Genomic DNA, 19,554 nt, shown 5'->3' with positions numbered 1-19,554 from the left:
TATTCACTACCCCGCCAACGCCTACAGAAGCAAAGCCACCCTAAAACTCATTATTCATAAATATTGATGGCGATGTTTGCGCGTACTTAGAGCAACTCCAATGCTAAGAAATAGAGTTCCTCTTCTGACATATGAGGACTCAATTATCATTGGAGTGAAAAGAGAAAGAGGGCTCTTCACGGGGATCAAGGTTGAGAGTCTCTCTAAGTAGGGACTTGCAACTTAATAATTAATTATATTAAATTATAATTAATATAAATAATTATGTTAAATCAATATCAAATATTATTTATATTGTTATATTAAATCATAATTAATTAAATTTATTTTACATAAAAAATAAATTTAATTTTTATATATTATAAAATAATTTTTAGTTGAATTATTTATTTTTATTTATAAAATTTAAAATACTAATCAAATTTAAGTTATTTATTTTAATATTTTATAATATTGAATTATTTTGAATTTATAAATTTAAATAATATTATTAAAAAATAATAATTATTATATTAATTTTAATTACTTAATTAATTAATTAGGTAGGACCACAATAGGGATTAAAGTTAGTTCCTTCTAATGGAGAAGAGAGAGATTTATTGAGTTCCTATTTATTGGTTATGACGCAAAATCTGATGTGGAGTTACTTTTTATGACAAGTGGGCCATAAATAGGAATTGAGATGAATTCCCTATTGGAGATGGTCTTAGGTGAGAGATGATCTTATTTGATTTGCGCTCACCAAGCTGTGTACACATTAACAAATACTATAAGCATAGACAATAAATTGAGGGTAGAAATTCAAGTTAGTCAATTTTATGTATTTAGATACAATCAAATATAATCATATGTTTAACTTTATTCTTAATTTATAATAATATATATATTATTAGTTACTAAAATAAAAAATTATCTTAAAGCTTTTATATCTATTTCTATTATATATTATTAATTTTACAATTAAAATGTGTTACATATTACTTTCTTATCATTAAAATTAAAATTAAATATTTCTCTCTAAAAATTAAAGAATTTTCCCATCTTTTTTCTTCCTTTTTCTATCAACTAAATTCTCAAAATGGTTCTTGAGATTAACATCGTGCACTAAAATCGTTCATAAGATTCCAATTGCATTAATTACGTCCCTAAGATTAGAAAAATTGCACCATATTAGTCATTGACCCGTTTTCTATTAACGACGCGCTGGCGTGGCTTGATGACGTGAATCTTTAGTGACACGTGTCACCTCATGGTTTGGCCACGTGTAACGGTATGATGACGTGTCAGTCAGCAACACATGGCATGCTGACGCGAATGGCTATGCCACATGTCACAATGTTATTTGTTCACGTGTCATCCACTATGTCATCATTGCATATGCACCAAATTGGTTCCCTTACTTTACATCAAATGACTCATTTTACTATTTCCTAAAATTGAATGTCATACACCAAATTAGTCCCTTCATCAGTTTGTTGTCATTTTTTGTAAATTTAAAATTCTCAATATTTTTTATACACTAATTTTATTATATTTTTTATTATACAATTTTTTATAATAAATTTTTTAATTAATAATTTTAACTTGTATCATTAGAGCATAAAAGAGTCTTTTTTTTTTATTTAATCGTTTTTTATATTATACTTAGAGATCCTAATAAGGATCTAGATCGTTAACAAGATTTGAATTTTATATGTTTTAGCTAAATCTAAAATTTTATATTTAACTCGTACTATTATAGCACATGTTAGTTAAATCCAAAATTTTATTATTGCCTCTTGTATTTGTATCTATTTTAATACTGTTCAAGCCATGGTTACAATAAGTGCTTATATTAATTAATATTGTAATATATGAAAAGGCTACCTAGCTAAGTTATAAATAAAATGAATTATTATAATCGACAGTATAAATCTATGAGAAAAGCTCTACATCCATGTAAGAAATACATAGATGTTATCCAAGTCTTTTTGGTTATACGCGCATCCTCCAATGTCCCATCTCCAAATCGTTTGTGATTCATGCGTTACATATAACGTAAACTTTCTATGACATTTGCTTAACGTAAACCTTTTGCTGCAACCTAAACCTTTGCTTGCGTTATAGGCTTCGCCATTCTCCTCTGCTCGCGTTTTCTTTCTTGTTCTTCTTCTTCTTCTCTACTCGCGTTCTTCGTTATAGATCTGGATTGACTTCAACCTAATTAGCTTCGTCGTTCTTCTTCTTCTTCTTCTTCTTTGTTTTCTTCTTCGATCTGGACTTCTGAATTGAAACAATGAATGAATCAACTTCAAATCAGTTGAATGAGGTTATTACGTTGAGACAACTAGGAAATGATTGTTACATGCTATCACAATAATCTTAAATACTGAACAAAGTAAAAGGAAGTCATCGAATCGAACAACATTCATCTGGTAAATCAAAATTACAAAGGCCACCGAACCGAACAATGTTCATGTGGTATTACTCATTTTGATTCACTTGATTGTTAATGTATTTAGTTGAGTCCTTATGCATGCAGAAATATTTTTCTTACTGACTGAATGCTTATCACGTTTATTCAGCACATAATTGGTGTTCGGTTCAGTGGTGTTGACCATTTCGGTTCACCTGATTGTACTCAGTGAACGAAATATAATCCATTATATGAAATTAAATTCGAAACACCTCTGTCTATAATTTAGATATTATCAATTCAATTCAAATTCAAAATACCTACATCCATTCAATTCAATTCAATTTAATATAACAATTGCATTCCATTCAATTCAATGAAAAAAATAATCTATTAGCAAAATATTGGTGTTGTTGGTGATGACGATAACGCAGAAAGAGAAGAAGAAGAAGAGAAGGTAGAGGAAGAGAAGCAGAAGAAGAATCTGTGTGCACAAAGAAGAAGAAGGAGGAGGAGGATGAGGAGGAGGTATACGTGAATTTGAAAGAAGAAGAAGATGACGTATGCATATATTTGAAAACAGAAGAAGAAGCGTCAGGGAGAAGAAGAAGAAGATAAAGCGCATGTTTTTACTCGTCATTAATGCGCGTGACTCTATTTGGGTTTGGGCCAACTTAGTTACATGGTTATATGGATGTGTAGCGCGCCCCTAAATCTATCTTATTAATTTAGTGAGAAGTCAATTATACGGTGAATCAAATATTATTAAAACGGATAAGAATAATGAATTTATATTAGTTAACAAATGCCTTATCAAGTATTCTTAAAATATTTATGAAGGTGTTAAATATTAAAAAGTTTGTATTAGGAAATATTATTATACTTTTAACTTACACTCTTTACTAAATCAATATCAATATCTCAAATTTTAATAAAATATTGTAGAAAAAAAATTGTATAATTAAAACTAAAATTTTTAAAAAATTTATAAAAGCACTTGTATTTAAATAATTTGTAAAAAAATAAAATTAAAATTAGTGTATTTAAAGATATTAAAAATTTTGAATTTATAAAAAAGAAAAAAAGAGAACAAACTTATAAAGGGACTAATTTGATGCACGATATTCAATTTTAGAGACTAAAATGAATCATTTAATGTAAAGTAAGGGATTAATTTGGTACATATGTAATGATAACATAGTGGATGACACGAGAACAAATAATATTGTGACACACGTGGCACAATCTAACACGCGGCAAAATAGTATTGTGACACGTGGTATAACCATCCATGACAGCATGCCACGTGTCGTTGACTGACACGTCATTATACTGTTACACGTGGCCAAACCATGAGGTGACACGGTCCACATCATCAAGCTACGTCAGTGCATCATTAACGAAAAACGAGTCAAAGACTAATATGGTACAATTTTTCTAATCTCATGGATGTAATTAGTGCAATTGAAATTTCAGAGACGATTTTGGTGCACAGCGTCAATGAGATAATGACTAATTACAAATTTGACCATTAAAATATGTAACATGACATTTTCTAATTGTATTTAAATTAAAATTAAAATTAAAATATTAAAACTAAAACTAAAATATAACTATATTATATATCATATATTATATATTACTAACTAATTTAATAAGTAAAATGTGCCACATGATGCTTTTTTATTAAAATTGAAAGAAAATATTTTCTTTATTCTCTTATCTACCTCTCTCATTGTTTCTATTTCTCTCTATCTTTTTTATTCTATATATAATTTATAATTTATATTTTATATTAATAATTTGACAAACCAAAATATGTCACTATATATTTTTTTATTATAATTAAAATAAAATTTTACTTTTCAAAATTAACAAACTTCCTCTCTCATTTTTCTTATTTATCTTTCTCTCTCTTTTCTTTATTTTCTATTTTTCTCTACCTTTCTGTGCTACAAAAAATAAAATTGACAAGATAATATAATTCAAATTAAAAATATTATTATTACATGCATATTTTTCATTTAGTTTTAAATTTTTACTACTTATCTTTCTAATCTATATTTTTACTTCTTTTCTTTCAAAATTTTATTACATATAATTTGGAGAGAATACTAATATTGTAATTAAAAGTTAGAATCAAGATTTAATTGTTTGAAACAAATTGATTTAATTTTATAACTATCAAGATAAATTTTTTTATGCTAATATCTAATCATATTTTTATATACATACAGAAAAAATATTATTTTTTAATAACAAGCATAAGAATTAATTATTTTTATTTATACAACAAACTTAACACCTAATTAAATATAAAAATATACATATTAACTTCTTTTAAATTTTAGTTTTAATTGATAGAAACTTTTATCTTTTACGATTTTTTGTAAAAATAATTTAATTATATAAATCATTTGTACTATAATTTATAACATTATGACACAATTAACATAATTTTAAAAAATTTATATTTTTGTAATATTATTACGAATAAAAATACTAATAATTATTAAGATATTATCACAATTTATCTAAAATTTGTTATATATATATACACACCGTATTCTCGTGTCCCACAAAAATTGAAATTAGCGTTATGTGCTTTTATGTCATGTTGGGTTTGTCTCTATGTCTATATTTTATAGTGTACACTGTACAATACAACATTCTTTTTTTCTGTATATTATACTGACGTACATACAATAATTTTTATAAAGACCGGCCTGATCCTTTCAAGCTTTTTATTAGAATAATAATGTATAAAGCGATTAGTAGTTGAGAGTTCATAGTTAACTAGTAAGTATTTATGATGATAATTTCTGCACCAGGAGTATTAGGAGTTAGGACTAGCAAGTTTTATGATTTATAATCATTAATTAGTTATTATTGATGTTTTTAATGGAATAAATTTTCATCCAATAATGTAGAATTATTTTTTTTTTTTTACTGATTAAGTGTGGCCAAATTTTAATAAAATTACTGATCTCTAGATTTTAGAATTTTTATATATATAGTATCTTGTATCCATTATACACAATTAAATACACTAAACTATTTTTTTAATTAATCTTCTCTCTTGAGTGATTCTAGCACTTCTTAATCATTATCGATCTCCTGTATGATATAAAATTTTCTTGTCTTCTCCAATCTCCACAAGTTTTCCATAACACGGATAACTTTTTCATGTTAAGTTTTCAGTTTTCTCTTTACTCTATTTCGATTGTCTAATATTCTTTAATTCTCCTTTTCCTCACTTTGTTCCATACCACTATATTTCTGTACTTTCAAACCTCCATTTGCTGAGTAATGTCAAGCTCAGGAGGACTAGATCGACCGGCTTTAGTAATGATAATCGTGGGTGAGTTTAATTTTATTTAACTATTGTTTTATAACCATGATATCTTAATTAAGTTTCCATATTTAATGATTTGGCCATCATATTTCTCGTTCAATTCACATTTTGCAGGTGGGATTGTGATCTTTATATCACTTTGTTTAGCAATATGTCGCGGAAGGATTAAGATTGTAGGTATAAAAGTGATTCGGGATGCACAATTTTTAACTCACACTATGGATAAATTTCTGAATGACATTGAAAAGGACAAGCCATTTAGGTTCACTACTCAACAGTTAAAGATTGTAACTGATAACTTCTCTTATTTATTGGGATCGGGAGGTTTTGGTTCGGTATACAAAGGAGTTTTTAGTGACGATACCATTGTAGCTGTGAAGGTTCTGTTTAGAAGTTCTGACAAAGGAATCCAAGAACAGTTTATGGCTGAAATTGGAACTTTAGGTAAAGTTCATCATTTCAACTTAGTTAAACTATTCGGATTTTGTGTTGAAAAGAACTTGATTGCAATAGTTTATGAGTACATGGGAAATGGCTCTCTTGACAAGTATTTATTCAAACAAGTTAAGGCTTTGGAATTTGAAAAGCTTCATGAGATTGCGGTTGGAACAGCAAGAGGCATTGCTTATTTGCACGAAGAGTGTCAACAAAGAATAATTCACTATGATATTAAGCCGGCGAATATTCTCTTGGACATGAATTTCAATCCTAAGGTTGCGGATTTCGGATTGGCCAAGCTCTGCAACAGGGATAATACTCATATATCCATGACTGGAGGCAGGGGAACCCCCGGCTATGCTGCGCCGGAGCTTTGGATGCCTTTCCCTGTGACTCACAAATGTGATGTTTATAGCTTTGGGATGTTGTTGTTTGAAATCATTGGTGGGAGAAGAAATGTTGATACTAATGTTCCGGAAAGCCAAGAGTGGTTTCCAATGTGGGTTTGGAAAAAAATTGATGCTGGAGAGTTACAGAATTCAACATTAGTGTCTGAATTATTGTTGGAGAAACATAAGGAGATGGTAGAAAGAATGGTTAAGGTAGCTTTGTGGTGTGTTCAGTATAGGCCAGAATCAAGGCCTATGATGAGTGCTGTTGTGAAAATGTTGGAAGGCTCAGTAGAGATTTCTCAACCTTTGAATCCATTTCAATACTTGATGGACAATGGTTTTGCTACTCTTCCACAGCAATATTCATCAAATAATTGCAATGGTACAACTGCAACTACAAGTAGTTATTGTGACTCTTCTGTGATTGATGTGGACTCCAATATTGTAACTGCTGATCCAATTTAGAGCATGATGGGATTGAATTACCATTAGTAGGGAGTAAAATGAAAGTTTTCTAGTGGTTGATTTAATTTATCTACTTTTGTTGCAAAATATTTGTTGTAAATTATTTAAGATTGTCACGCATTATTGAGTAAAGCCACAAAATAGTTTCAAATATTGGCTATATGCATCAAAATTGTACTCAAGATTTCAATTGTACAAAAAACGCCCACGAGATTGGTGAACGTGAGCCAAGTTAGTTCCTAAATATGGCCGGGTGATGTGAAATGGTAGTGCCAATGGTTTTACCTTGTGTGATGGAGTGACGAGGGATATATAAGTGACACATAGCATGTTAACGTGAACAACAATACTATGTGTCACAATATTAATTATGTGTCATTTAGGTTTTATATGTCATAATATAATTTGTTCATATATTATTTGACATGTTTATTATTATTTATTAGAATTTAATTGTTCTTTAACTTTGCATTAAGAAAATTATTTTAGGTTTTGAATATCATAAATTAAATTAGTTTTTAAAATAGTTTTTTATTCTCTTTTTGCTTTACAAATTTAAAGTTTTCAACATTTTTTAAACTAATTAATTTTTCTTACATTTTTTCACATGTAATTTAAATATAAATATTTTTAATTTGTTTATTTTGATCATACAAATTTTTTATAATAATTTAATATTAATAATTTTGTAATACATAAATATATTATTTTAATAAAAAAAATTGGACCCACCAATTAGGTATATATGTTGTCAAATATACATAAACAAAACTAGCTAGATATGTATTTAGCAAATATACATAATTAATATTTGATACATAAAATAAAGATATTAGTATTGTTTATGTATTTATGTATTTATTTGTTAGCATAGACTTGATAATAATTTTCTAAATGTTATGCTATGATTGTGTTGTTTTTAATGTTAACATGAAGTTAATTTTTTAAATGAGCTCTGGTTCAAATCTTATGATCTCTATATCACAATTAGGGGTGGCAAATGGGTCTAAATTCGTCGGATCGGTTCGCATAATCTGCCAAAAAGACGAATTGGGGTGAAAAATTAGGATCGTAAATAGTAAAAGTCCGCCTAATCCGCACCGCTTAAACCGCGGATTTTGGCGGGGCAGAGCGGGCTTCTTCGTCGGGCTTAGAATTTTTTTAGCAATGGGTATTTTTACAATTTTTTTTACCAAAACCCAACTTCCCCCAACCCAACTTACAAGAGAATGAAGATGAAAATTGAGTATTTCAGATTATATTTATTTTGTTTTAGAAACAATATTTATAATTATGTTTTAGATTATGTTTATTTTGCTTTGGGAACAATATTTATAATTATGTTTTGGATGAAACTTGGTTTATAATTATATTTATTAGATATTTATAATTATAAAGACTTTAATGTTTGTGAATATAAAAATTATAATTTGTTTATATTTTTAGAAATTATAATAGTTAAAAATAAAAAATAAAAAAAAATTTGTCTTTATATATATTATTTAATAGTTAAAAGTAAAAAAAAATTATTTGACAGGCTTAGCCCGCCAGCATGTCATTAGGCGGGACGGGTTAGAATTTTAGAATCGTCTCACTAGACGGGACGAGACGGACCAGTCCGCTAAAAAATAAGCTTCTGGCGAGACAGAACGAGATAAGACGGACTTCTCCACTTGCTATCCCTAATCACAACGGAAGACAAAATAGAAATAGAGAGAAATTGAAAATCTTACGCCGGCCGAGGATCACCACAACACAACACTCATAATTTCTATTTACTATTTGATTTGATATATATGTCCTTTGTATGAAGAAGCTACGGAACACTCGATGAAGTAAGCAACGCGTTTTAACTATATTATATAATATTAATAACAAGCATATATCTATATAAAGCATATAATATTAATAAATAGGATTAAATATAATTTTAGTTTTTAAGGTAGAGAGTAAAAATTTATTTTATTTTTGGTCTTTTTTTCTATAAAATAATCCTAAAAATTTAACTTTATTTTAAAATCGTTTTTTAGACAAAAATACTCTTCCTTTTTTTTCTAAAACAACCAAAAACAGAACAAAAACTGAACCAGAATCAGAATCCACCACCACCATCATTTTTATCGAAGCATCAATAACAACAACAATCCAACAATGTCATAAAAATTAAAAAAAAAAGAGCAACCAGATGCAGAAACAGAAACAATGGAATTAGAATAAAAATCAAAACCAGAAGCACAAATAACCAAAAATAGGAGCAGAATGAAATTGAATTAGAAGCAAAATCAGAACTAGAAGCACAAGCAACTAGAACTAAAAACACAAGCAACGAGAAGCAGAACTAGAACTAGAAGCAGAGTAACCAGAAGCAAAATGAAATTAGAAACATAATCAGCAAAAATTAATAAAATCAACAAACAGCTAGGAGCATAATCAGAAATTAATGTAATTAACAAAATCCACAAATCAAACAAATTCAACAACATAAATAACAAAAACGGTGAGTAGTAGAAACGACGAGGAGAAGGAACGGCCGGCGAGGAGCAGTGACGACCGGCGCTGAGTGAGGAAGAGCAGCAGAAATGGCGAGTGGCGTGCGACATCCACTGTCTTGGATCTGCTCGCGTCGACGTCGAGCAAGGAAGAGGAGCAGTGACGAGATCTGGCGGCGAGATCCAGCGGCAAAGACCGAACGACGAGGAACAACGACAGCACCGTTCGTGATTCCCTTTAACTCTTTTTTTAATATTTTTTAATTAGGGATAATTTGGTAATAAAAATAAAAATTTTGGTAAAAAGGACGATTTTAAAACTAAGTTAAACCTTTGAGAACATTTTGTAGCGAAAAAAAAGGCTGAGAACGAAATAAATTTTCAGCCCCTACCTTAGGGACCAAAATCATACTTAACCCTAATAAATATCGGCTATTAAGAGATTTATTATCCATAATTTTACATATATAATATTTAAGTTTAATTTGGATGTATTGATATTTTGATAGTGTAAAATATTTTAAGCAGTCACACAATTATATTATTTACACAATTAATGTGAAAAGTAATTATTTTTACTGATGTTATATTACGTAATTAGATACATGGTAAAATTATTTTACACTAACAATGTAATAAAATTAATTTCTAAATATTTATAATTATAGATTTGTTGTATCTAACAATATTATTAATTATTTAATTTTTTAGTTTGTTTGTGAATAATACATATATTGATTATAATTACAAATGATACTATTTCAAATTAAATGACTTATATAACAGTAATCTCATTTATTGTTATAAATGCTAAATAGAATAAGTCATAATTATTTTTTATTTAGAATTAAATGAGAATAAAATCAGATATTATCTTTATTGGCTTTAGATACTATTTTTTATCTGGGCTTTAGGAAAATAGTGACTTCAAGGTTTCGGTATCAAAACTGTCTCAGTAGTTCTTTTTTTACGAGAAAAGTTGCAATTCAGCCACCCTATTAGAGATATAGAAAATTTTGGTTAAGCAAGACTGAGGTAACTCTTTCATTAATTTCTAATTTCTACGAGTAAGTATGCTTATAATATATAATTTTTAGTAATTCAATATGGATAATCTGGATTATAAAATAATTTATTTTAACATTATTTTAATAATAATTAAAAAATATAAAATAAAATAACTTTGACACAAAAAATTATTATTTTTTATCATCAATTATTAGATTACTAAACTAAAAAAATTAAAGAATAATACCCCAAATAGGTCCTCAAAAAATTTACGGTCGAACAGATTTGTCCCAACAAAATTTAACTAAAATTTTGTCCCTGACATTTTTAGTTATAAACCAGATACGTCCCCATGGCAGTTTGATCCGGTCAAGACGTCCTACGTGGAGGTTAACACGATGACGTGTCAGGTTAACTGCCACGTGTCACCCAGGGCAATTTCATCCCCATCCAAGCTGTACAAAACAACGTCGTATTGGATCGTGAGGCGAACGACGTCGTTTTGTTGAGGATAAATTCATCCCCACCATGGAAGGCAGAGTTGCGAAAAGGCAACGTTTTAAATGGGGGACCTATCTGACCTGTTTGAGGGGACTTATCTGCCTGATGATTATGCTTCTGTAGGGACCTATTTGTCTGATAACCTAATGTTTGGGGACCTATCTAACCTATAATTGGTGACATTACCCTCAAATAAATTCATTGACTTTTTTGGTTTCATTGAAAATACAAGCTGATGTATCTGGACCTGGTAGCTTGCAAAATTCTAATCCTCTCTCTCATGACACTTAAATTGAAGATTTTCCTTCACATGTTACAAAAAATGTCTCAGACAATCCCAAAGTATGCTAATTTTGAATGACTTAATGCGTGTGTTGAAATCTGTATGAAACATCCTCATAATAATTTTGTTTATTCCAGGCTCAGCAACCTTTTAGACGTCCAATCTAAGGCAAATAGTAATCAGACCCAAGGCCCAGAAGAGTGTTAGTGCTGAGACCATGACAGCTACAACCAGTGGCATCTAGATTGTTCAAACTAAAAGCAATGTGTTTCTTTTATACTATTTCACCACAATTGATTTCATGTATATCCATCAAAATATAATGAGACATTTCAATCTAACAATTTGATAATTAACACAGATTAAAACTTGCCTAAACAATCACTAGATACATACAAAACACAACTACAACTACTAATGTCTCCAATTATTATACTAAACAAAGCAAAAACAGTATGCTTCTTCACAACTTGGCTATCCTCATTCTTCTTCAACAACAGATCTTCTGATTGCTTCACTCTCTCCTTCAAGCCATCATTCAACATATGCATTAAATCATTCAAAATTAACATACTTTGGGCTTGCCTGAGACATTTTTTTGTGACATGTGTAGGAGAATCTTCACTTTGAGTGTCATGAGAGGGAGGATTAGAATTTTGCAAGCTACTAGGTCTAGATACATCAGCTTATGCTTTTGATGAAACTAAAAAAAAAGACAATGAATATATTTGAGGGTAATGTCACCAATTATAGGTCAGATAGGTCCCCAAACATTAGGTTATCAGACAAATAGGTCCCTATAAAAGCATAATCATCAGGCAGATAGGTCTCCTCGAACAGACAGATAAGTCCCCTATTTAAAATATTGCCATTTCGTAACTCTGCCTTCCATGGTAGGGACGAATTTTTCCTCCACAAAATAACGTCGTTCGTCTCATGATCTAATACGACGTCGTTTTGTCCAACTTAGATGGGGACCAAATTATCCTGTAGGTGACATGTGGCAGTTAACCTGACACGTCAGCCCGTTAACCTCCACGTAGGACGTCCTGACCGGGTCAAACTGCCACAGAGACGTATCTGGTATATAACTAAAAACGTCAGGGACAAAATTTTAGTTAAATTTTGTTGGGGACAAATCTGTCCAACGGTGAATTCCTTGCGGACCTATTTGAGGTATTACTCAAAATTAAACGGTCAAGTAACGACAAAATCTAATAAATTCTGATTATCCTAGTATTTCTGATTCAAGCTTGTTAATTACTATAAAGTGTTCTGGTCTTGTATGTCGGTAAGTATTCCGTAACATGGATAGCATTTCATGTTAAGTTTTCAGTTTTCTCTTAACTCTATTTTGATTGTCGAATATTCTTTAATTTTCCTCTTCTTCACTTTGTTCCTTACCACTATATTACTTTACTTCAAAGTTTCATTTGCTGAGTAATGTCAAGCTCAGGAGGAGATTTAACTTAGATTCTTTGGATTTTGTGATGAAAAGAACTTGATTGCAATAGTTTTATAAGTATATGGGAAATGGCTCTCTTGACAAGTATTTATTCAAACAAGTTAAGGCTTCGAAATTTGAAAAGCTTCATGAGATTGCGGTTAGAACAGCATGAGACATTGCTTATTTGCATGAAGAGTGTCCACAAATTAAAGAATAATCTACTATGATATTAAGCTGTCAAAAATTCTCTTGGACATGAATTTTAATCATAAAGTCTGGATTTCGGATTGGCCAAGCTTTGCAACAGGGATAATACTCATATATCCATGACCGGAGGCAGAGAAACCCCTGGTTATGCTGCATTGGAGCTTTGGATGCCTTTCCCTGTGACTCACAAATGTGATGTTTATAGCTTTAGGATGTTGTTGTTTGAAATCATTGGTGGGAGAAGAAATGTTGATACTAATGTTCCTGAAAGCCAAGAGTGATTTCCAATGTGGGTTTGGAAAAAAATTGATGGTGAAGAATTACAGGATTCAACATTAGTGTCTGAATTATTGTTGGAGAAACATAAGGAGATGGTAGAAAGAATGATTAAGGTAGCTTTGTGGTGTGTTCAGTATAGGCCAAAATCAAGGCCTATGATGAGTGCTATTGTGAAAATGTTGGAAGGCTCAGTAGAAATTTCACAGCCTTTGAATCCATTTCAATACTTGATGGACAATGATTTTGCTTCTCTTCCACAGTAATATTCATCAAATAATTGCAATGGTATTGTTTTGTCGATTTTTAGCAAATTAATGGTGGTTCGATATCTAGTGGTTTGGGAGCGAAACCTACTCCTCTTTGTAGGTACCATATTTCTAAAAGTGCATCAAAGTGTCTTTGATTAGATGGCATTTGGGATAAAAGATAAAATAAAATTTGGAAATCAATAAAAGAAACAAATGAATAAAGTTTTCGAAAAGAAATGTACGGAAAACAGAAAAGTTTGCATTGAAATTAAAAGAAAGCAGTAAAATGCCTTCGATTGAGTCAAAGGGCTTTGACATGAAAACTAAAAGTGTAGAAACGTAAATTGGACATTGAAAGTAAAGAACATTTGAAAGATAAAGTTTACAAGAAAATAAATTGAAAGAAGAAAATGTGGAAGGAACCCTACAGAAAAGTGACTCGATCGCAGACTCAGAAATTCTCTGGGGATGTGAGTGTGCTTGAGTGTCTTTTCTGAGTTAAAGTTCCAACCATTATTCCTTAAAATTTTCTACTATTTATAATCTACATTTGGTAGCTGACAATTAACTACATTAATTACAAAATCACAGCCTTGAATGCAGATCCCTTGGTAACTGTTCCCTCCTCTTTGCCTATAAACGTTACCCATAATTTCCTCGCGTGATAAAAGCCTTTAACTCCTCCACTACCATAACTGCTCGGTCCACTTATTCGAAGAACTTATTCGATTACCTGACTCGAGCACCTTGTTCGATTTAACTTGTTCGATTTAATAACGGCCTTGAGATCAAATCCGTGTCGAGTACCCCCATCTAATGCTTGCACGTGTATCTTTTTGAAAACTGCTTATGTCTTTGACCTCTTTACTACTTCAAACCATTTGCCTTCATAGAAAAATATTTTTCCGATCAACAAATTGCCCTCTTGGATTAATGTGTTTGCCATCGATAACATTATTAGAAGATGAAACACTTAATCCAAATTCAAACTTCAATTTCTAAATCAGTAATAATTACCATTTAACTTTCCATTAATATTGATCCACTTGACACGTTTCCCGAGACTTGCACTTTCTCTTTCTTCCACTTTGCCTTCTTTGCGAAATTACCTCTTTTCGCATTCCTTCTATAATAACGGCTATAGTAATCATTTTAAATTCAACATTTTCACCTTTATTCAACTTTTCTCGATCCCTTGCTCTCTAAATTTCTCTTATCTCAAGCTCTTTCACGTAACCTTCAACTTTTTAAAAACTTCCTTTTTCCTTATTTTTCCATGGCCACTTCTTCCTCTCATGTTGCTGCTCAAAACAAAGGTAAAGGTCCTGCAGTAGCACCACCAGCTCTGCCATTCCTTCGTATACTGAATCAAGTCAATGATGAAGTCATTGACGACTCTCAACTTCAAGTTAATGATACTAGGATCTTGATCCCTTTCACCATGGGTGCAAATACTCATTGTTTCCTCGGACCGGTTGAATCCCTAGAAAGGGCGAACAAGAAACTTCCTTTCTTCCCTAGTGTTGAGGGAGAAGATTTGTTGATTAACCAGGCCTTCAACATTTCTTTCTTCATTAATCAAAAATCTTTCAGGAATAATCCAAAGATTAATCCTCGAGGATTCGACTTCACGACCTGGTATCAGCGCCTTGCACCCACAAAAAATGCTGACTGGGGGGCTTTAGGGATACAAGAACTACTAAGGCTCTCCCATTTCTCACCTACAACGCTCTCTTGGATGATTGGAGCTGTGACTTGTTTTTGGAAGAGGACAACCAACAACTTTCACATCCCTTGTGGAATGATCGGTATGTCTCTTTTAGACACAGCCACTATCACAGGACTTCCGATAAGTCCGCCAGATTGTATTCCTGACATGAAGCCTGAGCGCCAATACAATGTTACCTTAACCAATTCTTATAGTGATTTTATAACTCATAACATGGGTGAAGAAGGCACTGATGTTACAGATAATGAGCACGTAGCCTTCTTGTTTTATTGGCTGAATGCAATTATTTTCTATTCTCGAAGTATTCAGATGTCAAAGCTCTTTCTTCCCTTGGCTGCTCTACTTCACGAATGGAAAGCACTTAATTTGGCCAAACTCCTTCTAGGGCATATTTTCGAGGAGCTTAGTCAATTCGACCATTGTCTCCGCGACAATAGTATAATCAGTACAGGGGGCCCTTGGTGCACGAAATTGTGATCATCAACAATGGTGCCAATAGACTTGGAGCTCTCAAACGTGAATCACACTTTTTTCACAACTTCGCACAACTAACCAGCAAGTGCACTGGGTCGTCTAAGTAATACCTTACGTGAGTAAGGGTCGATCCCACAGAGATTGTTGGTATGAAGCAAGCTATGTTCATCTTGTAAATCTCAGTCAGGTGGATTCAAATGGTTATAATGGTTTTTGAATATAAAGATAAATAAAACGTAGAATAAAGATAGAGATACTTATGTAAATCATTGGTGGAAATTTCAGATAAGTGTATGGAGATGCTTTGTTCCCGTTGAATCTCTGCTTTCTTACTGCCTTCATCCAATTCTTTTTACTCCTTTCTATGGCAAGCTATATGTAGGGCGTCACCGTTGTCAATGGCTACTTCCCATCCTCTCAGTGAAAATGGTCCAAATGCTCTATCACAGCATGGCTAATCATCTGTCGATTCTCGATCATGTCGGAATAGAATCTAGTGATTCTTTTGCGTCTATCACTACGCCCAACAATCGCGAGTTTGAAGCTCATCACAGTCATTCAATCCCTAAATCCTACTCGGAATACCACAGATAAGGTTTAGACTTTCCGGATTCTCAAGAATGCTGCCAATGGATTCTAGCTTATACCACGAAGATTCTGATTAAGGAATCCAAGAGATACACGCTCGATCTAAGGTAGAATGGAATTGGTTGTCAATCACGCGTTCATAGGTGAGAATGATGATGAGTGTCACGGATCATCACATTCATCATGTTGAAGTGCAATGAATATCTTAGAATAAGAATAAGCTGAATTGAATAGAAGAATAATAGTAATTGCATTAATTCTCGAGGTATAGTAGAGCTCCACACCTTAATCTATGGTGTGTAGAAGCTCCACCGTTGAAAATACATAAGTGATGGTCTAGGCATGGCCGAATGGCCAGCCTTCCCAAAGGACATATGAATACGAAATATTGGAAAAAGACCTCTAGTACAATAGTAAAAAGTTCTATTTATACTAAGCTAGTTACTAGGGTTTATAGAAATAAGTCTAAGTGCAGAAATTCACTTCCGGGGCCCACTTTGGTGTGTGCTTGGACTGAGCTTGAGCTTTACATGTGCAGAGGCTTCTCTTGGGGTTAAACGCCAAGTTGTAACGTCTATTGGCGTTTAACTCTGGTTTGTGATGTGTTTCTGGCGTTTTACTCGAGAATGCTGCATGGAACTGGCGTTGAACGCCAGTTTGCGTCATCTAAACTCGAATAAAGTATGGACTATTATATATTGCTGGAAAGCCCTGGATGTCTACTTTCCAACGCAGTTGAGAGCGTACCATTTGGAGTTCTATAGCTCCAGAAAATTCATTTTGAGTGCAGGGAGGTCCGAATCCAACAACATCAGCAGTTCTTTGTCAGCCTCCTATCAGATTTTTGCTCAGGTCCCTCAATTTCAGCCAGAAAATACCTGAAATCATAGAAAAACACCCAAACTCATAGTAAAGTCCAGAAATGTGAATTTTGTATAAAAACTAATAAAAACATCTCTAAAAGTAGCTAGATCCTACTAAAAACTACCTAAAAATAATGCCAAAAGCATATAAATTATCCGCTCATCAGCCCTCTCTCGCTTATCCAATTATGGCTTAATGCCTTTTTTGAAAAATTTATGATAAAACCTGGAAGCGGCAGTACTGATAAACAACATATCGAAGGTTTTCAATTGGCTTATTACAAGCACAATTTTCCTTACACACAATTGGATGAAGACCAATTTTGGGCTATTTTTTCCTTCTTTCATTCTTGTAAAGACTTTGACAATGACAACCTCCATTTTGCTCTTATTATGTGTCAAAATTGTGGTCCTGCATGACTTGACCGTTTACTCTTCCCCAACAGCAACGAGGAAAATGAGCTCGCAAACTGGAATTGGACAAACTTGTTAGCTGTCCAAGTATTTCCTACAGAGCTACTGATGAGCGGATAATTTATACGCTTTTTGGCATTGTTTTTAGTATGTTTTAGTTAGTTTTTATTATATTTTTATTAGTTTTTACTTAAAATTCACTTTTCTGGACATCACTATGAGTTTGTGTGTTTTTCTGTGATTTCAGGTATTTTCTGGCTGAAATTGAGGGACCTGAGCAAACATCTGATTCAGAGGCTGAAAATGACTGCAGATGCTGTTGGATTCTGACCTCCCTGCACTCGAAGTGGATTTTCTGGAGCTATAGAAACCCAATTGGCGCGCTCTTAATTGAGTTGGAAAGTAGACATCCTGGGCTTTCCAGCAATATATAATAGTCCACACTTTGCCCGAGATTTGATGGCCCAAACCGGCATTCTAAATCAGCTCAAGACTGCCTGGTGTTAAACGCCGGAACTGGCACAAAAGTGGGAGTTAAACGCCCAAACTGGCACAAAAGCTGGCGTTTAACACCAAGAAAAGTTTCTACACATGGAAGCTTCAATGCTCAGCCCAAGCACACACCAAGTGGGCCCGGAAGTGGATTTTTACGTCATTTACTCATTTTTGTAAATCCTAAGCTACTAGTTCTCTATAAATAGGACCTTTTGCTATTGTATTCTCATCTTTGGATCAATTTAGATCTTAGGATCATCTTTGGATGTCTAGTTCTTAGATCATGGGGGCTGGCCTCTCGGCCATGCCTAGACCTTGTTCTTATGTATTTTCAACGGTGGAGTTTCTACACACCATAGATTAAGGTGTGGAGCTCTGCTGTACCTCGAGTATTAATGTAATTACTATTGTTCTTCTATTCAATTCAGCTTATCCTTGTTCTAAGATATTCATTTGCACCCAAGAACATGAAGAATGTGATGATTATGTGACGCTCATCATCATTCTCACTTATGAACGCGTGCCTGACAACCACCTCCATTCTACATGCAAACAAGGCTTGAATGTTTATCTCTTGGATTCCTTAATCAGAATCTTCGTGGTATAAGCTAGAATTGATGGCAGCATTCTTGAGAATCCGGAAGGTCTAAACCTTGTCTGTGGTATTCTGAGTAGGATTCAAGGATTGAATGACTATAACGAGCTTCAAACTCGCGATTGTGGGGCGTTAGTGACAGACGCAAAAGAATCACTGGATTCTATTCCGACATGATCGAGAACCGACAGATGAATAGCCGTGCTGTGACAGAGCGCGTTGAACATTTTCACTGAGAGGACAGGACTGTAGCCATTGACAACGGTGATGCCCAACATACAGCTTGCCATGGAAAGGAGTAAGAAGGATTGGATGAAGACAGTAGGAAAGTAGAGAGACGGAAGGGATAAAGCATCTCCATACGCTTATCTGAAATTCTCACCAATGAATTGCATAAGTATCTCTATTTTTATTTTATGTTTTATTCATCTTTTAATTATCAATCCTCCATAACCATTTGAATCCGCCTGACTGAGATTTACAAGATGACCATAGCTTGCTTCATACCAACAATCTCCGTGGGATCGACCCTTACTCGCTTAAGGTTTATTACTTGGACGACCCAGTGCACTTGCTGGTTAGTTGTGCGAAGTTGTAATAAAGAGTTAAGATTGCAATTGAGCGTACTATGTTGATGACGTCATTGATGATCACAATTTCGTGCACCAAGTTTTTGGCGCCGTTGCCGGGGATTGTTCGAGTTTGGACAACTGATGGTTTATCTTGTTGCTTAGATTAGGTATTTTTCTTCAGAAATTTTAAGAATGAATTCTAGAGTTTCAAGGTGGTATACTAAAGCTTGGCTGGCCATCAAGCTTTAGACTAGCCTGGTATAATTCCTGGAATTTTGATTGAGGACTTTGAATTCATTACTTCCTTTTTCCTATAT

General features: G+C 32.6%; 1 protein-coding gene and 1 pseudogene across 1 annotated transcript; both read left to right on the top strand.

Annotated features, from left to right (window-relative positions):
* Window positions 1-5,968: 5,968 nt before the first annotated feature.
* Window positions 5,969-7,045, top strand: LOC107483806 (rust resistance kinase Lr10-like). The gene has a single exon (XM_016104426.3). The coding sequence runs from the start codon at window positions 5,969-5,971 to the stop codon at window positions 7,043-7,045; it is 1,077 nt and encodes a 358-aa protein (XP_015959912.2).
* Window positions 7,046-11,105: 4,060 nt separating this feature from the next.
* On the top strand, window positions 11,106-13,522 carry LOC107483791 (rust resistance kinase Lr10-like; annotated as a pseudogene).
* Window positions 13,523-19,554: the final 6,032 nt, after the last annotated feature.

This window comes from Arachis duranensis, chromosome 4 (assembly GCF_000817695.3).
Source record: "Arachis duranensis cultivar V14167 chromosome 4, aradu.V14167.gnm2.J7QH, whole genome shotgun sequence".
Taxonomy (NCBI): Eukaryota; Viridiplantae; Streptophyta; class Magnoliopsida; order Fabales; family Fabaceae; genus Arachis; species Arachis duranensis.
Note: the sequence above shows the minus strand (reverse complement) of the source record. Positions and strands in the feature narration are given on the sequence as shown.